The 25615-nt window shown below is 45.5% G+C and overlaps 1 protein-coding gene across 4 annotated transcripts in view; it reads right to left on the bottom strand.

Annotated features, from left to right (window-relative positions):
• SYTL1 (synaptotagmin like 1) overlaps positions 1–25615 on the bottom strand; it is a 288286-nt gene that overhangs the window by 142471 nt on the left and 120200 nt on the right. For all 4 annotated transcript variants that reach the window (XM_069622898.1, XM_069622895.1, XM_069622897.1 and 1 more), the window contains one exon: positions 12497–12645. In XM_069622898.1, coding sequence (XP_069478999.1) covers positions 12497–12645 — 149 coding nt within the window. The remainder of the gene's footprint in view (positions 1–12496; positions 12646–25615) is intronic.

Here is a 25615-nt window from a genome sequence, read left to right as displayed (position 1 = left end):
TAACAACAGGGTCGGATTGGCCCCTCTGCCGTGGTGGGGGCCGGTTTCTGGCCATGCCTGGGCCGGTTTAGAAAAATAACATTGAAAAAAAGATATTTATTTTTTTAATTTTTTTTTTTCAAAAACCTTTCATACTTCTTAGGTTGATAAATGAGTACCAACACAGGTTGGGTGATATTGTGTGCATATTTGTTCTATAAAAAAAGAGCTTAAGCGTAAGTGCTATACAATAACATATTATCATTTGGCCTTGGACGTCTGTTTGGATTCACAGTAATGTAGTGTACTTAGGAACAATGATATTTGATGCAACTTCCTGTTATGTCAACGGGTGAAAGGTTGTGTTTCATCGCTTCCCGGGATGTCACTTTGGGGTGGGGTCTAATGACATCACTTACTGTGATGTCATCAGAGGACAAGGGTTGTGAGGGGAAGGGAGTGGCCACTTTTTTGAGGCGAGGGGTGGGCCACTTTTTTGTGGGTGACAAAGCCTATTTCTTGTCCCAGTCCGACCCTGGGTAACAATAACGCCCATTGTTTATTTTAATGCGACAGCAGCAATATACACAATCCAATTCCCAAGACCATTCCACCCCCCACGGCGGGCTGCTTAGGCCTGACCGCGACATTGGGCTGCAACCCAGACTTTGGGGAAACTGTAAACAATGGCGAAGGCACACCATGGACCAAGCAGATCCGGGCACGCAGTCCCCCGAGCGTGTCCTTGCGGTTGACCGACGCCGTGCTGGGGAAAAAAAGTTACACATTTCACTGCCTGCAGGAGAGCACACGCCGTCAAGCGTGGCGAGGAGAGCATGCAAGCTCAAATGCGGGGAGTGCACCTGACGCAACCCCGCCCTGGGGAGAGAAATCAGGCGGACCCGAGTGGCGGAGGCCCAGGGAGGGGAAAGCGCTCGCTATGCGGTCTCAGAACACCCCAACTGAGGGCAGTGCTCGGAAGGACATGCCGCATAGGGCATCTTTCGGGTCACATGTCTGAATCCCGGCAGGACCAACTCAGCCTTTAATTCTGTGAGATCTGTAAAATGAGTACCATTAAGTAAGGGCCAGCTGAAGATGTGTCAGGGATGCTGGGGGCCCATTTCAGCATAATATTTGGGGGTGGGGGGACCCGTGCCTTATAGCTGGGAAAATCAGTACAGGGCACCATGAGGTGCTTAACTTATATTAGTACGTAGCGGGGGTGTCACTTTGTCCTCCCAGCCAATATGGAGGCTCAGAACAGGGGCATTACCATGCAGTAATCCCCCAGCTCTGAGCCTCCTCATGGCATGGAAACCGACATCTCCACCGCTGGGGAACAAGGAAGTCCCCTTCCCTCGCCTATCCACTCCTCTTTGACTGAGATTTCCCTCCCTTCCCTACTGCCCCACTTACCGTCTCATTCTGGTCCTGATCGGGAGCAGCCGCGCCGGTTCCATTTCTGTCCTCGGCGTGTCCGCTCCCGATCTGTGCCATTCCTCCATGGTAAAGGTGCTACGTGTAGTCCCTTCTCCCGTTCCATGGTCACCATCTTCTTTGTTAACTTTTGACATTTTTTTAAATGGCCGCCATGAAAAGGGACAACAGACTTTGGGCCTCATTACACGGACGGCGGTAAGGGTTTACCGGTACCAGTATTTTACCGGTACCGGTAAAACCTTACCGCCTTACTACGAGGTCCCTTTGCGGGTTGGCTTTTTGCAGGCGTTAAAAACCAACCCGCAAAGGGACCAGGGAGCTAATTACGGTACTGCAGTTTGTGGTGCCGTAATTAGCACCTTCCCCATTCCCATTATGCCCTATGGGGCAAAAATGGGAATGAGGAAGGGCAATGGGGCAAGGGGGAATTACCGCCCCACCAACCTTGGAATAGGGCGGTAATTCCCCTTTCCACCAAGGCGGTGCCGGTATTTTACCGGCATGGACCAAGGTGCTAATAGCACATTGGTCCACCGTCGTCCGTGTAATGAGGCCCTTTGTTTCCATCTATGTGGCGGCCATTTTTATTCTTCTGGTTTTGAAAAGGCCAGAGCAATAATCCCCTCAAAGTGGGGGCAGTACCATGTCAGGTAATGTCCCAGGGACTGCGTTAAGGCCCTCACTTTGCTCGGCCTATGGGCCCCGTGGCATTACTCGACATGGCAATGCCCCCCCCCCCATCTCAGGGCGTATTGCTTAATTAGCACGTGGAGATGGTTATTGACCTCATCTCAGTCAACCAGAATGTTTAAAGTGCAGTCAATGCCTACCGGATTCGACTTCATTCTGGACATTCTGTCTTCAAAAGCAGACAGGGAAACAACAAAGCATTTTACAAGCAAGATTTCTTTCAAAGAGACACTTCCTCTCTGGGATTACTGGAACTCACTTTGTATGTATTTCCGGATCTTTGCAGATGCTTTGTGCAGGTCTGTGCCGTCTCTACGTGCAGTTGATCGACTTGCGCGTGACCCCACACAAAGTGTGGGAGGGGCCTACGCAATGAAGTAAACAGGGGGGGAACATGCATATTCCCCATTCCCCACGCAGAAAGAGGAAGAACAAGGCATTACGTGTGCGTGTAGAGGGACAGCCTGAGCAAGGAAATCGCACGCCCAGCACTGCACAAAACCAAGCGTATTCATGGATCTGACCGTGCAATGTCACATCAGGGAAATCAGCATGCAAAGCTCGCGATCTCACCGCCACATGAAGGCATGCGCAGGGTCCCAATCACATAGGAATAAATGCGCAAAGGTAAGGTCCGATGGGGAATACAGGAGTGCAGACATGCAGTTGGGGTGCCCATTGGAGTTAGGGGTGCGCGTATGCAGATTAGCGGGGTGCAGCCACAGTTTACAAGGGTTCGCCAGATTTACCAAGGGCCGACTTGAGTGACAAGTCATGTAACGCATATTGTCGGGGTGCAGTTATAGGTTAAGGGGGACCCACGCAATGTTGCTGGGGTGCTGCCTTGATTGCATGGAGACAGCATGCAGTATTGCCGGGGTTCATGACTTAGCGGACGAGGGGGGCACATAGGTTGGTATGCGTGACTAGATCTGCTTTGTGTGGGGCGTGGCGTGGGCATTACGGCCACTACTTGCACCTGGGGTTACTTTGTGGTTCATTTTCCATGAATACGCAGATGGTGCATGACATGCTTTTGCGTGCAGGTACGTGCAAAATGGTGTTAGGCGCAGATGACTTTGCATGGTCTATGCTAATTTTCTATGAATTGGGCTCAACATGTCTGCTGAAAAGCATATGGCTCTTTGACAGTAGGATGCTAATGTGGGGGAACCCGTAGTAAAAAGGCAATGAGATGATAAAGAACATTGCTGCATATGGCAAGAGAGGTGACAGGCTTGAGGGTGCCAGCAAAAGCAGCCTGTGAAGTGCACACTGTGCACGTTTAATGTTCAAATTGAAGGATGTTTCTGTGTCATAAGACTGCCAAACTGGGACAGCTGCTCGTGCTTCCCAGAGGCCTGGGATCCATTACAACTGAAAAAGTTGAAAGGCCCTGATGCTTTCCCTGCATCGAGTTAGGTAAAAACAACACCTATTATTTAAGCTCCCAATAACATTTCAGTTTGTGGTGTGTGCTATAGAAATGTCTAAGAGCATTATTAATTACCGTCGCCAAAGACCTCGAACATACAGAGGCCTCTAATTAAAAAATATGCATGGACTTAAGGCCCAGAACTAGGTTACGTATTGGTCTTATTTATTTCTTTATTTATTTTTTCTTTTTTTTTCTTTATTCTTGTGTTTAATCTTTTAAATATTTGTACAAGGTTTTTCCTTGTTGACCGAGTCAAAGAAGTGGAGACTCTGCTATACAGCCTTTTCAGTTAGGAGAAGAAAGACGAAAGAAAGAGGAGAAGAAGGACAAGAAGAAGAAGGAAAAGAAGAAGAAGAAGAATTTGGCTGACTGGGTTGTTTATCCGGATAGGATTCCTATTTGAGGGACTCTCTATTCGATGGATTGGATCTCCACCCTCAGGTCAGCCGTAGGTGTAGCTGTTGTCATTTTCATTGCTGCTTCTAAAATCTTTACGGTTGCTATCGTCCATTTGTTTGTTTCCCCTGCCATTAAGCGGCACCACCAGATCCTCTCTTCCCTAATAGTTGTTTCTCCAAAGAGTGGCAACAAGAAAGCTTCGCGGAGATGGTTTGTTTTTTGACAGTTTAGCAGTAGATGTCGTACTGATTCCTGTACCGATTCGTCAGCACACAGTCTGCAGTTATTGCAAGTTGTGTTTGCTCGGATTGCACAGATTTCTTGTGTTGGTAACAAGTTTAGGTGGATTCTCATGAAAATGTTCTGCAATCGCTTATCCGGGAATTTTGAGCAGTGTGCCAATGGTACTTTTAGTTTGTTCGTAGTTGGAGGTAGATGAGTCGGTAGTCTGTTTGCTGTCGCCTTTTCACAGGTTACGATCCAGTCTATGAACCTTAGTTTTGTTTTGACTCTTTCGGGATTAGTGATCAGGTCCTCATGGGTGCAGACCAAATTATTTAGTTTACTGTTCAAGTTCTGTACCCAGAGGTTAAGTGCTTTGCATCGACCTTGTTGAAGTTCGAGGTAGATTATCTTGTATATTGGAAGACTGTCTGGCATTATGCTTTTTCTGAGGAGCTGTTTGTTTTGTTTGTTTATTCATTTTTATGGCGCACGGGACCAAATGGTATGAGGGCGCAGGCGTTGCAAGTATATTCTCAGCTTAGTTACAGTGCTGTACATTAGTTTACAGTGTGTACATGGGTTAATACAGTTACGAAGGAAACAGTGAGGTACAATTACAAATTATGCATATTTACAGTATTTGCATTTGCACAGAGATGTGCATTTGACTTTGCTCAACTGATGCTGCCAGCGAGAGGAGGCCGAGTTTGCACCTAATGGCTGCCATTGAGGTTGATTTAGAGAGTCCCAGTACTGATTTCCACAAGTATCCCTCAAGCTTCGGCCAAAGAGTCACTGGGGTGTTCAGAGCCGCCTCCATTCCGTAGGTCACGGAAGACACGACTTTCGTTTTGTAAAAGTTAATCGCCGGTGACAGATAACATTTTCGGAACTTTATTATTTTATTTATTTATATAGCGCACCAAACCCAAAGGTATCTAGGTGCTTATGCCTAAGAGATTGGTTACAGTGCTTATGGTTACAGGACAGAAAGCGTAGGAAGTAATTACATCATAGAAAGCAATACAGAGGTAGTTACATCACAGGCAAAAGTGCAAGAATTCAAGTGGATACAGTCATGGAGTCTAACCCCATGTTGCAGGGTGGCTGCGGCACAAAGATGCAGTGAAGTCAATCAAATTGTCACATTCACAGAGCCTAGCCCCATGTTGCAATGCAGCTACGACGCAAAGATGCAGAAAGTCAAATTCAATGGGCACATTCATGGAGCCTAACCCATGTTGCGGGGCGGCTGCGACACAAAGATTCAGTAAAGTCAATCAAGATGGCATATTCATGGAGCCTAACCCGATGTTGCAGGGTGGCTGCGACACAAAGAAGCAGTAATGTCAATCAGATGGGCACATTCAAGGAGCCTAACCCCATATTGCAAGGCGGCTGCGACACAAAGAAGCAGTAAAGTCAATCAGATGGTATATTCAGGGAGCCTAACCCCATGTTGCAGGGTATCTATGACACAAAGATGCAGGAAGGCACATTAAATGGGCATAATCAGGCACATGCATACAACAGGGGCGGGCAGCTAAATACAGGGTTCAGGCACACTGGCACATGCATACAACAAGGGAGGGGCAGCTAAATACAGGGTTCAGGCACACTGGCACATGCATACAACAAGGGAGGGGCAGCTACATACAGGGTTCAGGCACACTGGCACATGCTGCATACAACAAGGGAGGGGCAGCTAAATACAGGGTTCAGGCACACTGGCACATGCATACAACAAGGGAGGGGCAGCTAAATACAGGGTTCAGGCACACTGGCACATGCATACAACAAGGGAGGGGCAGCTAAATACAGGGTTCAGGCACACTGGCACATGCATACAACAAGGGAGGGGCAGCTAAATACAGGGTTCAGGCACACTGGCACATGCATACAACAAGGGAGGGGCAGCTAAATACAGGGTTCAGGCACACTGGCACATGCTGCATACAACAAGGGAGGGGCAGCTAAATACAGGGTTCAGGCACACTGGCACATGCATACAACAAGGGAGGGGCAGCTAAATACAGGGTTCAGGCACACTGGCACATGCATACAACAAGGGAGGGGCAGCTAAATACAGGGTTCAGGCACACTGGCACATGCTGCATACAACGGGGGGCAGCATCTCACCTAGGAGCATCCTGGCAGCGGACCGGGAGCTGACTCCCGCCTCCCGGTTCAATCGATTGGCTAAAGGTGGTTAAGCTAGCCAATGGGATTGTGAGCCAGTCCAGGCCAACAGCAGGGGGACTCATGGCAGCCATATTAGAAGGCCCAGCTTACATCCATAAAGCTACTTTAAAAAGATAAACACGTAGATGCAGCGTGTGCAAGGCGATGAGGATGCTTTTCTTTTCTTGCAGAGAATGCTGCCTGATAGCTCCGTAATTGTGCAGCTATCAGAAATGAAAGTAAAATGCAGGACCACATTCGGGAGGGAGGCCTTTCCAGCATGACGTCATTAGAACATAACCCTGCAGTGCTCCTCGTTGACTCCTGAGCATCAAACAGTTGCTCTACCTCTCCTTCCTTGCCGTCGGGTGAAAATGAAGAAATGGTCTTAGATAGCGCTAATGGGACCGGGGTTCACTGCAAGGCACATGATGCTGAACCATATAGATATTCATATACAGGAAATATCAGGTAGAGTGAAGAAGGTCGATTTTAAAATATTGATGGATGGAACAGGTCTTTGCTAGAGAACAAAAGGAGACAGAATTGAAAAGTGAACTCTTGAGAAAAGCGAGAAAAATAATAATCTATTCCTGTCATTTTAACACACCACAATACGGACCTGATCTGTCTATGCGCAAGTGCCACCGGCACCAGAAGAGCAGACGTTGCCATTGTGTGTGAAGAGTTTGTCTGATGCAGCTTCAGTGTACAAATCATTTGTGAGAAAGAAAGCGACCATGGGTGGAGGCAGCAAAGTAGGAAAAGGACTGGGCAAATATGGCACCAAGAGGCACAGGGAAGTGAGCTGAGGTAACAGCCAGAGCATTGCACAGCCGCCACCTGGTGCGCTGGGGTGGAGTTAAGCGCATCTCGGACCTCATCTCAAGGAGACACGCTGGGTGCCGAAAGACATCCTCAAGAGCGCGGTCGCGTGCCCCAAATGGGGCACTGACTTACTCAGGGGTGGCATGAAGTACGAGCACACACATATAATGGTCACAGTTTAGGATAATGGGGTGGCACCTGGGGTGGCCAATCAGATTCCAGAGCTAGCACGTGCCACCCCAGGCCACTCCCTAGACACGCCACTGCGAGAGCATTATTAATTTATTTTTTTACATTTATTTTATTGTTTGCTTGTAAGGCGCTTTTATAATAAGGAAATATTGTCTGAAAGCGCCCACAGGGCAAGGAAGGGAGCAGGAGTGGGAGATACATTAAAATACAATAAAACACAATATTTAAGAGCAGTGGGGGGGAAGGAATAGAGGACGAACCTACTATGCCTTGTTAGTATACAGAATGTGCAAGTGCAGCAGGGAAGAGGGCAGGGGTCACTGTTGTGTGGTCTGAGCTCACTGGTGAGCCACAGATGAAGTGCTAGAGTGTAGAGTGCTACACTGCCTGGAGCTGTGAGGGGTGTAAGTGCAAGCCACCAGGGAGGAGGGTGTAAGTGCAAGTGCAGAGGATAGACAGGAGCTGGGCCGATTGGGCGAGGGAGGTCAGGGCCCCAGGATGCCTAAGGTCCCAGGACACCAATCACAGCAACTGTGGGATTAGCAGGGGAAAGAAGAAGGGAAGGAGGAGGTAAAGAGGAGAGTCTTAAGGTGCGTCCGGAATTTAAGAAGATCCTGCTCAAGGCGCAGAAGGAGGGGGAGGCTGTTCCATAGGAGAGAGTCAGCTGAGGAAAGCGAACAACCATCCGCCCTCTGTTTAGAAAAACGCTTTACACATAGAGCGTTAGAGCCAGAGGAGCTTAGTGGTCTAGAAGGGGGTATTTTACTAAGGTAATGTTGAAGATAGTGTGGTCCCCAGGCCCAGACCGCCTTGTGGATGATGCAGAGGGATTTGAATTTAATCTGTGCAGCAACCGGGAGCCAGCGAAGACTTTTTAGTGCAGGAGAGATGCGGTCCCTGGGCTTAAGGCCAACGATAAGTCTTGCTGCCCTATTCTGGATTAGTTGGACGGGTCGCAGAGTGGAGAAAGGTTGATTTAGGAGGAGGCTATTGCAATAGTCAAGCCAAGAGAGAATAAGGGATTGGGTCACATTGAGCCTCTTAGGGAAAGTGAGAAAAAGGAGAAATCCTTTGAGAAGAAAGAGCTGAAAGTGGGACCTCTTGGCAATGTCCTGAGTGTGAGGGAGGAAGGAGAGAGAGAAGTCGAAAATGACTCCAAGGTTTCTGGCTTCAGAAGAGGGCGCGGGGGGAGAGCCCAAACAGAAAGGCCAGAGTGAACGGAAGAAGTAGGGAGCAGTGGTCCCGATGGGAAGGATCTCAGTTTTACAGGTGTTGAGGCAGTGATTGTTGCCGGTGTACTGGGACTGGATGGCAGATAGGCAGTCCGGGATGATGGAGGGTGCAAGAGGGTCAGCAGAGAGTTTGAAAAAGAGCTGTGTGTCAACTGTATAAGCCGTGCAAGCAGAGCAAGGTAGATGTTAAAGAGCCAGGAGAAGAGGATAGAACCCTGGGGGACACCACAGGTGGAGAGGGAGGTAGAGAAGAGAAGATGCCCAGGATAACTTGGGAAGAGCGGTTAATAATGAAGGATGTTAGCCAGTTCAGTGTCTGTTCCGAGATAAAAAGGGTATCATGGAGCCTTTGTATGAAGATGGAATAGTTGACTGTGTCAAAGGCAGAGGAGGGATCGAGAAGGATAAGGACAGATGGGGAGTTGGAATCCAGAGATGAGAGCAGTTATTCACGGGTATTCAGAAGAGCAGTTTCAGTGCCTCTGGTTGCTCGGAATCCAGATTGATGGTTGTGGAGACCACCAACAAGATCAGTGTATGAGCTGAATTGGGGCAAAACCAACTTCTCCAGCTGTTTCCCCAGGAACGGGTGATGAAAATAGGGGGGTAGATGGCAGGGCAGGTAGGATCTGATGCAGGTTTTTTCAGGAGTGGATGCATAAAGGAGTGCTTAAGGGAAGACGGGAAAGATCCTGTGACAAAAGAGTGATTGCAAAAGTCAGCGAGAGCAGGGGCAAGTGAGCCGATGTTATCTTTGATGGTCCTGGATGAGCAGGGGGAAACCTCTTTAGAAGAGGCCTTCATGGAGTGGACAACTCTAATAACTTCTTCAGGCACGACAGGGGAGAAGAAGGAGAAGGAGGACGGAGGAGGGATGGGTTTTGGAGGCAAAGTGTGAGGCCAGTGCATTGCAGAGGACCTGGGAGGGAGAAGGGAAAGGGGAGAGTGAGGAGGGGTTGGCAAGCTCCCTGCAGATCTTGAAACGTTCCGCTGTGTTATTGGAAGCACCGGAAACCCATGCCTGAATGTGGGCTCTTTTCTCGGCACGGCTGGAGTCTGTATTGCCTTTGCAGCAGGCAGCAGGCCAGTTTGTCATAGAATGAGCCTAAGGTTTGCCACTTCCGTTCTGCAGCCCTGCACTTACATTTCAGGGCCGCAGGTTCAGTGTCATACCAGGTCGTACGCTTAGAGGTATGTTTCAAGCAGATCCTCATGTCTGGGGCAAGAATGTCAATAGTATTGGTGATGGAAAGGTTGCTGAAGGCAGAGTCAGAGGTAGAGTCAGAGGTGGGGGAGTGAGGGGGAATGAAGGTGGAGGCGAAGGCATCCACAGAGACTCGGTTCATCGGGCGGATGTGAGCGAACGAGGTTGGTGGGACTTTCAGGGGGCAGTCACCCACTTTGAGCATGCCCAGAGGAAGACAGGCACCCAAGCTTTAAAAACACAGTTAACATCTGTTTTATTCAGTCAATACCCAAGCTTATGATTCATGGTCTTCTGGCTCTCTGTTTCTCTCTTATGATCTCGGGGGAGCCACCCAACCAGGTTGCTTGAAACGTGACCTGAAACTGCTAATCTCAGCCTGCGTTCTGAGCAGCCTAGTTGGCCCTCCTCATTGTCTCTTTGATGGTAGGGTATTACAGTTCCAAGCCTTCTATCCAGATGTATCTAGCACACCTCCTCCCCTTCAAACCTCCTTTGCACCAGGCCATACCCCTGTCATTTTCACCCCCATGTTCACCTTACTTGTGGTGTCTTTTGGACCCCCCCTTCTAATCTGACCCCTCCTTCCTCATGGCTCAGCCATGGTTCTTTGCTACCTATTCCTTTCCTAACGGCACACCTTACTGCCCTCCACTGTTGCCCTGATGGTTTGCACTGTCCCATCTCTTCATCATCATCTCACGCATACGACCTTCTTATGTATGTTGCTTCTTTTCTTCTTTAACCTTGTAAGTCTTTTCCCCCCTCCTATCTTTCACTGTCGTCTCTGGATACAGCATCTTACCACCTCTAACTGGGCTACTTTGTCCGACCTTAGGAACTAGTGGCGAAGAAGAGGCAATTCCACTGCCCCAAAGTCTTTAGCCACTGCTTAGCCTCCTGACGTACTGTTCTTCTCCCATGACAGTGTCAATTGTGGTGTGGAGTGCTCTGGCTCCCCCTTATGTGAGTGCAGCTTCCTCTAGATTCTGTCATGGCATCATGTGCTCTGTCGCTGATGCCAGGATGTTATGGATAGCTTAAGCATCACCATAGGCACTGTTATTTTGTTTTTGCTATTTTCTGAGTAATCAACTACTATTCCATACACTGAAGTTGTCTGTGCAGTGTTAACCGCTACACCCCCCTTGTAAGTATTTTGATTGTTCGTGAGCTGCATTGCACAATATAATTTAGCTGATATTTTACCTGGTAGTGGGTACTGTGCTGCACTATTTATCCTTTTCTAAAATCTCTTTCTTGCTAGTGTACTGTGCTATAGAATAGTTATTACACATACCACACATGGTGCTGTGGTCGACCACTGCATTATCCATATAGATCTCAGTTCGGTTTTGTTCTGCGTTACAATCTATTTCCCCACTGTGCTGGACAGGGGATCTTCCTAACTGGACAGGGGATCTTCCTCGTCACTGCTTGGGATCCCTGGTAATGTCTTTCTCGGATTCCTTGTTTTTTTCTTTCCTGGAGTATTCCTCCCAATGGACATTATTGCCCCCCGCCCCCCACTCCCCATATGCAAGCACTGTTTTTATATCCCCACACCAGTAATACTGTTATCAGAAAATGCCACGATAAAAGCCAAAGAACTGTATTAAATTGCCCTCCAGAGAAACAATCAATGGTTCCTCTTATTCTCTCATGCCATCCCTAGATGGCATCAGGCCATTAGCTTAAGGTTTGTAATCCTCCCTCCTACCCCCATGAATGGAAGAGCTAGATGTGATGCAGCATGCCACCCTCGCCCACACACTGCCCTGGTATTCAACCTCTTTGAGAATTGAACTATTATGGCATGGTTTAACCACAGACAACCCAGTGGTAGCTGCCAGGCACTGGAACACACTACCAGCCACTCTAAGGTCAGAAGATTCCTTGTGGACCTACCGTAGACACCTGAAAACTCTGCTCTTCACACAGGAACTTCGAAACTAAGTCACGATCAGCAATCAGCACAATATCCTCAATCACGATCACTCCGATTTAAGATGACGTCATTGCCTAGCTTCTTGTACAATGTATATATGCAACCATCTAACCATTGTGTCTTTTTAAATTTTTACGAACAGCGCCCAGATGCCTCTGGGTTAGGCGCGCTATGTAAATGTCAAAATAAATAAATAAACTCCTCCCACTCAAATCCCTGTTGAGGGTTTACATAGACAGTTACAAGTGCGGCACAAAGATCTATTGATCACCAATAGTGACACTGATCTCAACTCTGACGTGATTGCTTACATCGCTCCTCAAAGGGGCACTGGCAGTGCTTAATTTGTGGAGGTCTTTGCCAGGGCTAAGCCCTGGCACTTATTTCTGAGCCCCGGTACGTATTGTCTCCGACTCCGACTGGTTATGAAGTAATGATACCCAGAACATACATCAACCCCAAGCTGTAGTTTAACCACAAATGTGTCGACATTGTGGGGTGCAGCTGTGGGTGGTAGCAGCAATGGCGGGGAACTGCTGCTCACAGTGTCACAAGCGTGCTAGAAAATACTTGAGCCCTGGCACCTTTTTGTACAAATTAAGCACTGGGCACAAGACAGAAAAAAAAGTACACATACGCACCTTACAGGGTGGGGAATACACATAGAGGAGAGTGGGGAGGGAGTGATCAGACATACAAAAAAGTGAAGGCTGTTTGAATGGGAATGTTTGTCTCACCTTTAGGCTTTTTCTTCCTGCGAATCGACGCCTGAACAATGTCAGAACCAAATTTCTTGCCCCGGTGCCTTTTGGCGCGGACATCGCAGAACCAGTCCCCAGTCATGAACTTTAGCTGGCTGGGATCAGAGACGGTCTGGCGCAGCCTCCTGCAACAACAGGCATTTGTTTTTGTTTTGTTGGATTTATTGATAAAAAGCTGCCTTCATTCTTATGTTATAACACTGAGGGTATTATTAATTGGACCTCCAAGAGGTCTAGTTTACATTCCTACCGAGAAATTTGAAACATTGTCACACACAATCACGGTCTATAGAGAAATTATTCTGTTCAACATATTAAATATATATAATCTAATAGCATCTAGCACACAAAGCAAAAAAAAATATTTTGTTATTTATTTATTTTTCTCTGTATCTCAGTGGGCTATTCCCAACATCGGTAAATACACCACTTAACAATAGCCAAAAGGAAAAGGATGAAAATACCCTTCTGCTTTTTAATACAATTATGAAACATACAGTTAAAAATCAATCCCAAGTGTTTGCAACCAGATAGGCATTTTACACTAGATAATGCCTAATACTTAGAGTTTTTTAAGGCTATATCTGCACCACAGTGTATAATTGCTTTATTGGCCAATGTAGTGCCAGCCACTAGAAAAGTCTAGCAACTTGTACTGATAACACACAATACATCAAAGGAACCTAAGCTCTAAGGTCCTTTTGCACATCTAAAAATGTACAGACAAAAGACTTTGTGAGACCCGGTATAAAGCACAGATCTAAATTAATTAAATAGGTCTATGACTGATTATTCTGTACACAGATTGTAAAAGTGCATGAGACCCGCTCATGCTATATCAAGGTCGACCGGTTTCATAACCATATCTTATTTAGGTCATCTTCATCAGGACTTTATTCAAAACCGAAGGGTGTTGACTCCCTGTGGGGATAAGCCACTTGCGCCCAATTGTGTGTTTTCTTATTCCTATGAATAAGTGCCAGAGAGAACAGAGAAGAAAAAGGGCTAAATCACTAATCTGTCCCTTTTACCATCATCTTAATTTCTACTGCCATGCATGAATTACTGGGGAGATGTGTATCTAAAGATATCACCAGGCTATATAACTGTTTGAAAAGAATAATTTGTTTTTAAAAAATATGCCTGTTATCACACAAAAACAAAGGGAAAGGGGTGGGGACAAGGACATACTTAGGAGTGCTCCAATGTGTCCTGCCTTATCGGGAAATTTGTGTTGGGTCACAGTCCTTATAACCCATTGTGCAAGTGTCCAGTGCGGAAGATGGCTTACCGCACTTAGTTAACGCCGTCACTGTATTTCTATGTCCGGGAGAGCTAGGGGGCTGTAAGCTCCTGTTTTTCTATATAGTGAAAAAGACAGCATGGAGAAACCAATGGATGGATTCTGCTTTTTTCTAAGGACCACTATTTGCACATTAATCTACCTCTACTTTCCTCAACAAGTGCTGGATGAACTTACCAGCTCCAAGATATAAGCTGAAGTGCGCTTGAATGGTGCACTGTGAGTGGAAATATGCCACGCTCGCGGCTATGGCGCTGACTCTAAGGCAACCTGAATGAAAAGAGAAAAAAGGGAAAGGAGCCTTCATCAAAAATACCGCCTGTGTTGAAAACACTGACTGTGTATATACATATGCAGCTCTGTCCCCTCCGGAAACCCCGGTGAAAAAGGGGGGACAACTTTTCCGGGGGACCCAGACTACAGAGCACGGGAACACTGTTCTAGAGGGCAGCGCTTACCCGAACTGCTTAAGGGTCGATGGCATGTGTCTCAACACATCCGGATAGTCGCTGCACGAGTCGGTACTCTGCTATTGGATACCTCAACTGCACCGGCAGAAATACAAAACGAGAGCAGGATTTCCTATGCTCTATGGTACAATCGCCATTTTAGCACTGATCCTGTAGTCGGCCATCTTAAGTCAGGCTATCAAGTGAATGCCTGGCTCATATGTGAGTGTCGAACTTAAGCCGTATCTATTGTGGCATACTGGAGACTCGAACAGAAGCCTGCAACTAGTGGCAGATTAAAAAAACATTTTTGTTATTTTTTTTTTTTTTTTTTTTTTTGCAGACAACATGTGTGCACTCACCTAATCATAAATGTAAATACATTAAGAATCATGGATCCGGGCCTCTCAATCAAGTAGAAGTGTGCCATGGCATTGATGGAGCAATATTGTAGAAAGTGTCTTCTAGTATTGGTATGGTGGCACTATTTATCGTATTTATTTTATTTATTTAGGGAAATTTCGATTGTCAAAGCAAGGCATAATTGCATCTGGCACTGGTGCTGGGAGTCCATCCATTACTACTGGCCCGTGCAGGCCCCTTGTGCCGAGTGGCTGTGCTGTTCAAACATTACCTTAATGCTTACATATTCAGATAGTCAACATCGATCCTCTATAATATTATACCTCTGTGGACCTGGGCTAACATATAAAAGTCTCATATACGTTCCAGTAGAACACCCTAAAGGAAATGCTTAAGCTGGCCATCAAATGGTTCACATCATAATTTCTTAACAGAGTGCTAATTCTAACTAACCAGTGCTTAAACTGGCCAAAGGAAGACCAATATTGCATTCCCATCACCGTGCTGTCTTGTGGGACATGTTCATACTGAGGGATTCACACTGTATAGACCCCCCCCAGGTTATGACCTTCTAATATACATTTATCTTCCAGGGGCTAGGGGTCTGGACGTTAACTCCAATAAGTGAAATTAACGTAAATTAACGTAGAAGGACAGCTAGTTCATTCCATTGGATAAATTCATTCAATCCTCCCCTATGTGTATTTAGCCTAAATATCCAATTCTGTTCTCTCCTAAAAAGGATATTATGGTAATTGCCACCTCGTTTAGGGATTTGTATTTTCTCAATTATCGTCCATTTAAAGTCTTCCGGGCTATGTCCTTTGGATATAAAGTGGTTCATCACAGGTGCTGTCAATTTTTTGGTCCTAAGGCAGGACCGATGTTCAATCATCCGTTTCTTGATTGGTCTCATCGTTATGCCCATGTATTTCAAATTACAAGGACATTTTATCAAGTAAATGACTCCTGCTGTATTACAATTAGTAAGCTGGCGTTGTTTCCAGGGGGTACGTAGTCCAAGATCGATTTCCTTTGTGCGCTCTGTCTGTGAGCACATAGAGCAGGGTCCACATGGGGAATGTCCTGTAGGAACTGTACTTTGCCAGATAGTTGTAGGATGTTTCTCTCTATCTTCACTTAGCGTTTTTACTAATTTGTCCCGAATATTGGTCCTCCTTTTGATGGCAAATCTTGGTACTTCCAAAATATGTTGTCCAGTATTGAGAATCGGCCATAGATTCTTAATTTCCTTTCTGAGCTTATTCAACATGGGTGAATAACTAAAAACAGCCATAATATTGTCCTGTGGAGGCATTTTTGAGTGTTGTTAAAGAGTTATACTTCTTGGAATGTTGCATGTTCTCCTGTACGTGGAATCTATGATCCTTTTGGGGTAGCCTCTGTCAGTAAGTTGTTTCTTCAAGTCTTTGCCTTGTTCTTCATAGTCTGTTATTTGTGTGCATGTTCTTCTATATCGGAGAAATTGTACGAAAGGCAGGTTATCTTTCAATGCTTGTGGATGATAGCTCGAGTATGCCAACAATTAATTCCCGTCAGTAGTTCTTTTATGTACTTTTGTACACAGTTTTTCTTCAATTGCCATGATGTTAAGGTCCAAGAATTGAATTGTTTTTTTGTTAAATTCCAAAGTGAATTTCAAAAATGGATTTTGTAAGTTGAGCCAAGTATGGAATTCATGTAGCTCCGCTTGCGTACCTTTAAAAATCATGAAAATGTCATCTATGTACCTCTTCCAGACTTTTATTTTGTCAAGGAAAGGGTTTGAGGCTGGATAGATGCATCACATTCAAAGGCATTGATGAACAAATTAGCCAGGCTGGGGGGAAAAGTTGCCACCATAGCCGTCCCAGATATCTGTTGGTAGAAAATATCATTGCAGATAAAGTAATTTCTTGTCAAGGCTATCTCAGCTAATTGAATTATAAATCCGGGTGGTGTATTGTGTTGTTCAATGCCCGATTCCAGGAGGTGTCGAACCATGGAGAGTGTAGCTTGTTGTGGTATTTCTGTATACAACGACTCTATGTCCATGGTGACTAACCATTCTGTTTCTTGATTTAAAGAAATAGTATCCAAGAGATTCAACATTGCTGTGGAGTCCTTTATGTAAGCTTGCATTTTAGGTACTTCATCTTTGATGAAGTGATCTACAAATTGTGAAAACGGTTCAAGAATGGACTGTATCACAGATACTATGGGTCTCCCAGGGGGTGGGGTGATACCTTTAATGAATCTTAGGAATTGCGTAAAACGCTGGTATCCGAGGATGTGCTGGTGTCAAAAAAGCTGCTTCTTTTTTTTTTTTTTTTAATTTTATTGGTTTAAAACAAACCTTTAAAATATTGCACAAACATCTACACAAAACAAGAGTTTTACGGACTCCGTCATCATTTATCAATGCCCCCGACTGGATCGATTTCGTTCTCCCCATACCTTCGGACAGAGATAGTCACCCAGATTTCCCCTTAAAGATGGTTTTTAAGAGTTCTCAACCCATTTCTCCGGCTCCTTATTGACCTGCATTCTCTTTTAATTTTGCTACGATAATAGCCAGAAAGGAAGTCAAGAGCAAGATTAGTTTCATGTCCAGTCCATTCCACATTTTCCGCCACCACTCTTCTGCACACGCAGAACGATTTGCATCTGACCATTGGCCCAGATGTATTGATCTAGCGTCTCTTAGAGCTGAGCAGAAGAGGACTAAGTGTTTTAAGGACTCTAGCTCCTTATTACAAAAGCGACAAGTAGAGGTTTGTCCCGCATTACACGCCCAATAACTGGTTCGCTCTTTAGTTCTTAATGCATTCAACCGGAACAGTAAAAATAATCTTCTTGCATTTGCGTTTGGAAAGCGGGACAAATATTTTTGCAAGATGTTGTACCCTCTTGCTTCCATAGGAGAGTCTGTCATCGCATTAGCCATCAATCGCTCACGACATGTATTTATCCAGTCAGCACGCCATAGTCGCACTTTTGCGGCCGCAGGATTACTATGGAGCATTTGCAAGCTGATGTTGTTGATCACCAGAAGATCTTCACAGCATTTTATCCATTGAGAAAGGATATCTGGACTTCCTGGTGCTGCCTTGTGAAATATCTGGAATTGAAATATTCCCGCTTCTACACACTTTTTTCGAAATAGTGCAAGTTGATTCCAGCATATTCTCGCATGCAAAGAGATTAATGCTAATTCATACCGTATACAGGCAGTTGCGATTCCAGGTGGTAGATTTAGGGTCTTTGACCAGAACATATGTTCTAGTGAACTCCAATGTGTTGATGGACAACCAAAGGCATTTTCTGCACCATATACCAGAATTGGTACTACTTTTTGTTCATAGAAGTTGCGTAATGGTATCATTGAAAATTGCCCGTATTTTTTGTGAATTACCAGACCTTGACAGGCCAACTGGCCACATTTCCTTTTTGAATCGGCCACCCAAGGCTCCTCACAGATACTGGAATTAAGTGTCATGCCAAGGTATTTTACACTTTTTGATATCTGTAATTTCTCTTGATTTAGAGACCATGCATACTTTGAGCCTTTTGAATTGTGACTCGTTTTCAAGTTCTCGAGCACCAATATTTCTGTTTTAGATGTATTGATCTTCAAATTATTCTGGTAAACGTAGTTCTGTACAGCATCAAGTTTGCGTTGGAGCCCGATAGGTGTTAAATCCAGGATTACTAAATCATCTGCGTACAGCAGCCAGTTTATCTTCGATCCCTTGAGATTAGGTGGAAAGGATCTCACTGTTTGAATCGCTTCACCGATATCGGAGATGAATAGACTGAAAAGCGCGGCTGCTAGTGGGCAACCCTGCTTCACTCCTTTCAGTGTCTTGATTTGCGTGGACAACGTTCCTGAAGGATCCAACCGAATGGCAATTGAGGTGTTTGTGTGGAGCTCTTTAATTGCCGCTAGTAGGTGTCACGGCTCGCTCCCTTCGCTCCCGTTCCCGCCACTTGGGGGCATGTTTTGGGGTTTCTTCCCTACTGGACATTTCCTCCGAACCTTATGCTACAGTGTCCTGATGAATTGGGAGCGCTAAAACCTTATTTCCCAAATTACTTCCCTTCCGGATCCATTCCAGGTTTTTGGCAGCCAGCATGCTACTGCTACTATAATCAAATGACTATGCTTCCCAGAATGCCTGGCTCACTGCCTCACCTCCTCCCTTGCAGGACAAGGCTGGGTGGAGGATAGGCAACACCTGTGGCTGCAGGTGCAGCAGGCGACACGCCTGAGGGGTGTGCTCGTTAAGCAGCTTTAAAAGCCTCAGTCTGCTTCAGTCCAGCGCTGGTCATTGTTGCAGCGTTCCTGTCGTGACTGGTCCCTTGTTCCTGGTTCCTAGTTTTTGTGCCCAGTTCTAGTTAGTGTTTCTTGTTCCTTGTCCTGGAATTCGTATTTGTATGCCTAATTGATTTCTGCCTTTTGGAAATCCCTTTCTCCCTTTCTCTGTCTGCAGGCAGCCTTTCTCTGAGCTTTCCTTTTGCTGTAGCCCAATTGCCTGTGTTCACTGTTTCCTAGAAATTGCCCTTTGCTACTGAAAGACTTGTTGCATTAATCTTTCCTTTACAGGTTTAGTTTCCTGCCTTTTCACCTTGGATGGGTGGGAAAGTTTCCCTTTTGAAATCGTTTTCACTGCTCCTGATCCTTGCCTTCTATTGGGATCCATGCCATGTTTTCCTTTACACTTTTACATTTATTTCCTATTTTATTATTAGGTATGGGAAGCTGTTGTAACTAGCCCCTGTGTGATTATCTTTTGTTTTCCACACTGTACTATTCCTTCTTGCCTCTTGACTTGGGTTTAGGTATTTAGTCATCCTCACTCTTTGCCTTTACTGCCTTCTGGGTTCTTGTTTGATTTACAGGGTTGTGGGTTAGTACTGACTTCTGAGTGGTCTTTCCGGTCCTCGTGAATACGGACATCCAAGTGGTCTTTCCGGTCTTCGTGAGTACTGGCATTCATGTGGTCATTCCGGTCCTTGTGAGTACTGTTTCCAAATTCCTTATCCAGTACCGTCTAGAGTGTCAGCTTACAGATTCTGTCCCTGTTTGCCCTCTACGTGGGCTTAGCGCTGTCAGTATCTGTAATAGCATAGTGGGTAAGGAGTTTGCCGACTTTCCTTTCAGTCATAAGGAGGTTCTAAGTGCTTACCCTACATTCCTTTTCTTATAGTGGTATACACGAGTCTTGGGTATTGAATGCACGTTGTTATATTCAAGGTTGTTTACTGTGTATTTTGTGCACATTTCCCCTGCCATATCCATCGCCTTCTTCCTTTCCTGACAGTAGGCCAACCGGGCAACCCCACAACTCTAGTTTTTCCCACAACAGTTCACGATCGATCATATCGAAGGCCGTAGAAAAGTCGACGAAGGCAAGATACACTCTCATGTTCGTTCTTAGGGCTTCCATTTTAAGCAGATTTAGAATCAGCAGGTTTAGCGAGCATCCAACAAATTTCACAAAGCTCGCTTGTCGTTCATCTATTTTTTTCGCTGTTTTGGCCCAGTTAGTCAGTTGCACTTGCAAGAGAGATGCAAAAATCTTACCCAACACATCAAGCAAGGCCACCGGGCGATAGTTTTTTGGTGATGCTCTATTCCCCTTCTTGAAGATCGGCACAATAATGCCAGTCTTCCAAGAGGTTGGGACTTGCTTTTGTTGGTTGATTCTCGTAAATAGATCATAACATATATCAGTCCATAGGTCCGGAAATTGTTTGATCATACAATTAGATAACCCGTCAGGACCGGGCGCACGAGAGTTTTTAGCTCTCACAATTATCTCTCGGATTTCATCCTTGGTAAAGTGTAGGTTCCATGATGTTATGTTGGAGATTGGCACAATTGGAACAACGTCTTTGGAGTATAGGTCTGTAAAGTGCTTGACCCACTCCTTTTCTAATACTGGGCACGCTTGCAGAGCCATTTGTGAGGTTTCCATGCAGTTGATGGTACGCCAGAACTCACCACTGTTCTTATTCCTGAGCATCTTCATCATTGCTTCGGCGTCGTTTTGCTGTAGTACGACTCGATGACTTTTAAGCCAGTTTTTATAGGCTTGTTTAACCGCTTTGTTTTTTGCAGTTCTTTCAGACTTGTGGCCCTGATTGTTTTTTCGAATCTCTGCTCTCATGGATCTTTTCCGTTGCATTATCGTAAGGTCAAAGCTATGTTTTTTCGCAAATGACTGGTTTTTGAGACCAAGATTCTTGCTTTTGAACTGAGACAGAATTGGCGTATATTCAACCTCTTTCGTCGTTGCCTTAAACTGGTGGCTTATCTTCACCACGTCCTGTTCTTTCAGTTTTAAGCGAAGGCGATTGGATTCCACCAATACTTTGGAGTTCCACTTATTGCATTGCAGGCCTTTCGTGTCAAGGAATCTAAGTTCCAGCATATCGTGATCACTGTTGAGCATTGAGCGGATTTTCATAGTTTTTATTTTTCTATGCAATGTATCGGATACAAACAAGTAATCGATAGTGGAACTTTGCCCATCGCGCTGCCATGTGGACTTTGCTGGAATGTCACCCTGCGTGTGACCGTTTAACATCGCGAGCCCTCTCACTTCCATCTCTTCTCTCCATATCTCTGCCAAGCGGTTTTTTAGAGGAATCTGCTTCTTTGGTGCTTATATATTCCTCTGCCTCTGCTTCTTCAATGATGGTATTGATTTGGTTTTTCAATTGATTGGTAGGGTTGCCTGGGAGACTCCGATAGTTCGTGGGGTCTTGCAGCAAAACTTGAACCATGTTATCATAATCTGATTTGTTCATAACAACCGTCGCTCCGCCCTTATCTGCTGGTTTTCTGACAATGTCTTCATTGTCAGCGAAGGTTTTTAGTGCTATCAGTTGTTGTTTAGTGCAGTTGGAATGTCTGAATGGAATGTTTTCTTCCATTTTACTAATGCTCTTGAGTAAGGCTTGTTCAAAAGTCGTGGGCTCCACTGTGTTAGTGCAATATGGAGGATAGAATTGAGACGGTGGCTTAAGGTCTGTGGCATCTTGTTTTCCTGGTGTATTTTCGGTAAAGAATTGTTTCAATCTGATCTTCCTCATAAGTTGACTGACCACTATTCTTGTTTGGAATGGATCATAGTAAGCAGTAGGAACAAACGCGAGGCCTTTCTGTAAAATTTCCTCTTCTGGTTTTGTTAGTATAAATGTGGATAAATTAACCACTAGAGAAACATTGGTTGTTGCAGGCCTCGTCCTCTGCTGCGAGTTACTCGAGGGGATTGACCTTGTCATCGCTGATTACCCTTGTTGCCCCCTCGTTGTCCTAAAAAAGGGGCATTTGTGGGTGCTGCCAGGGCCCGATTGGTATTGAACCGTACTCTGGAATTTGCTGAGCTGTTTGAGGACCCGGATGAGGAACCTGATCTGTTTCTGTTATTACCTCTCTGCATGTTTTGGAATCTGAGCTGTGAGGCATCCCGTCTAGCCTGTTTGGCTTCTTCTGTAAAGTAATCTGTTCCCACATACGGATAGACTTTTTCATGGGAGAATGCTGCCAGATCTTTCTTTAGTTTGGTCAATTTTTTATTTAACTTATAGGGCCTCATTACACAGATGGCGGTAAGGATTTACTGGTACCAGTAAAATACCGGTACCGGTAAATCCTTACCGCCTTACTACGAGGTCCCTTTGCGGGTTGGGGGATTTAACGCCTGCTTTTTGCAGGCGTTAAAATCCAACCCGCAAAGGGACCTCGGAGCTAATTACGGCACCGCAAAATTGCGGTGCCGTAATTAGCGCCTTCCCCATTCCCATAGAGCCCTACGCGGCAGAAATGGGAATGGGGAAGGGCAATGGTGGAAAGGGGATTTACCGCCCCCCCAACCTTGGAATGGGGCAGTAAATCCACTTTCCACCAAGGCGGTGCCGGTATTTTACCGGCATGAGCCATGGCGCTAATAGCACCATGGGTCACCGCCTACCGTGTAATGAGGCCCAAAGTCTTTGAATTCTTTCAAGGATGTTTCAAGAGTCGAACGTTTTGCATTGTAAATTTCCAGAGAGATCTTGAGTTTAATAGCATCACTTTTGTCATTGAGTTCTTTCATAAGTTGTTCTGTAACTTTCTTGGCCGTGTTGATTATAAGTATCAGCCAGTCTCTGGTACATTTATTGGCTATGTATGATAATCTTTCCTGAATTCAGTAATTCATGCATGGCAGTAGAAATTAAGATGATGGTAAAAGGGACAGATTAGTGATTTAGCCCTTTTTCTTCTCTGTTCTCTCTGGCACTAGGTCATAGGAATAAGAAAACACACAATTGGGAGCAAGTGGCTTATCCCCACAGGGAGTCAACACCCTTCGGTTTTGAATAAAGTCCTGATGAAGATGACCTAAATAAGATATGGTTATGAAACCGGTCGACCTTAATATAGCATGAGCGGGTCTCATGCACTTTTACGATCTGTGTACAGAATAATCAGCCATAGACCTATTTCATTCATTTAGATCTGTGCTTTATACCGGGTCTCACAAAGTCTTTTGTCTGTACATTTTTAGATGTGCAAAAGGACCTTAGAGCTTAGGTTCCATTGATGTATTGTGTGTTATCAGTACACGTTGCTAGACTTTTCTAGTGGCTGGCACTACATTGGCCAATAAAGCAATTATACACTGTAGTGCAGATATAGCCTTAAAAAACTCTAAGTATTAGGCATTATCTAATGTAAAATGTCTATCTGGTTGCAAACACTTGGGATTGATTTTTAACTGTATGTTTCATAATTGTATTAAAAAGCAGAAGGGTATTTTCATCCTTTTGCTTTGGCTATTGTTAAGTGGTGTATTTACTGATGTTGGGAATAGCCCACTGAGATTCAGAGAAAAATAAATAAATAACAAAATAATTTTTTCTGCTTTGTGTGTTAGATGCTATTAGATTATACATATTTAATATATTCATTCTTATGTTGCCAGGCTTTCTGGCAATAGGGATGGCACTGACTTATGGATGGCTGAGTGGAGGGCTATCTAGCTGGGGAGCCCTGGTCTCTCTGTTTGCCTCTCAACAGCCAATGTTCAGGCAGGGTTTGTATGCAGCATTGAATTCTAGGTTTCCTTACAGAGAGCTTCCCCCCTCTCCCCTGAGTAATTTCCAACTAACTTGCACTGTGTTGGATGCAACATTTGATTACTGCTCCCCTGGGCTTGTTGTTACTACCTGAATGACAAGGGGCTGGCAGGAAAAGAACCATTCTATAGGCAGACAGCAGGATCCTCACCCCCCTTAACTTTCCTTACATTGCATGGCCCGACAGCCAGAGAGCCACATGAGGGTGGAAGGGGGAATTGGATGGAAGCCATATGAGAAAGATCATCACAGAGATGGGACACCTCTGCTGCTATATCCAGAAAGAAGGTGCGGGGTGTGCTTCCAGGTAACAAAGCTGCCCCAGAAAGTGTATGGGAGACACAGTCGGGCAACCCCTGGAACACTGGAGCACGGTCAACCACTCCATCCTCATACAAAGGCTCCACGACACCCTTGGTATCTCGAGCGGACACTGGACTGGCTGACCTCCTTCCTTACTGACCCCTCCTCTCAAGTCACCCATGGCACCTTTTCCTATCCTATTTCCTTCTCCTCTTGTGGTGTACCCCAAGGCTCTATCCTCTTGCCCTGGCTCTTTAATATCTAACCTTTTAGCTGGCACTCCTCATCTCCTCATTCTCCCCCAACTCCCAGTGTTATGCAGCAATCAAATCTTCTTCAAACTTCCTGCTGACCCTTTTGCACCTTCCATCATCCCTGACTACCTTTCACCATCCATGCCTGGTGCACTTCCAATGATCTCTGCCTCAATGCCAGCAAAATGGAAATCCTTCCGATTGGGACCCCTGCACCTGACTTTTTCACTTCACTCTGGCCTTCCTCCAAGTGATCTCCCCCTGCTCCCTCCTCTGAAGCCAGAAACCTTGGAGTTGTCTTTGACTACTCTCCTCCCCCCTACACTCAGGACATTTCCAAGAAGCACCACCTCTCACCTTCCCCCAGAAGCTCAATGTTACCCAAGCCCTGGTTCTCTCTAGTCGTAACTATTGCACTAGCCTCCTCCTCAATCTTCCTTCTTCTACTCTGTGTCCTCTCCAGCTAATCTAGAATAGGGCAGCATGACTTATCCTTGGCCTCAAGCCCAGGGACCACATCTCTCCTGCCCTAAAAAGATTTCACTGGCTCCTGGTTTCTCCACTGAATACATTTAAATCCCTATGTATCATCCACAAGTCTTTCTGGGGCCGGGGTCCACACTATCTGCAACTCTCTCTCACTAAATATTACCCCTCCAAACCCCTGTGCTCCTCTGGCCCCAACTCTTTACGTGTAAAGGGTTTCCCTAAACAGTGGGCAGGAGGTCGATCTCTTTCCTAAGCCGGCTCCGTTCTTTGGAACAAGCTCCCCCTCACTCTTGAGCAGGACTTTCTTACATTCCAGAAGCTCCTCAAGACGTTCCACTTTACCTTTACTCCCCCCACTCTCCTCTGCTAATCTGACAGTTGCTTGTTTGTTGTTCAGGGCACTATGCAACCTCGGGCCCTAACCTCCCACACCAAATCCCCCCCAGCTTGTGTTTATCCTCAGCACTTGCCTCGGCTCATCCTCCACCTTGGAGGCTCGCACTTACTTTACATTGCACTTCAACTGTTGCTCACCCAGGGGCACCACAGCACCGATCCCATTCACCTTCCCTTCTGCACTTGCACGTCCTGAACACTCACAATGCATAGTAGTTAATCTCCCCCTCCCGTAATATTTTTATGTATTTCAATAATTTTAACATCCCCTTGTCCCCTCCCTGTTGCCCAGTGGGCACTTTGAAACAGTATTTACTTCCTGTATAAGCACCTAACACGTAAACAATAAATAAATAAATAAAAAGAAATAAATATAAGGCTGAGTTTTACCCAACGATTTATCCTG

Source organism: Ambystoma mexicanum, chromosome 11, assembly GCF_040938575.1.
Source record: "Ambystoma mexicanum isolate Mex_15411 chromosome 11, UKY_AmexF1_1, whole genome shotgun sequence".
Lineage (NCBI taxonomy): Eukaryota > Metazoa > Chordata > Amphibia > Caudata > Ambystomatidae > Ambystoma > Ambystoma mexicanum.
This window is presented reverse-complemented; position numbering and strand designations above follow the sequence as displayed.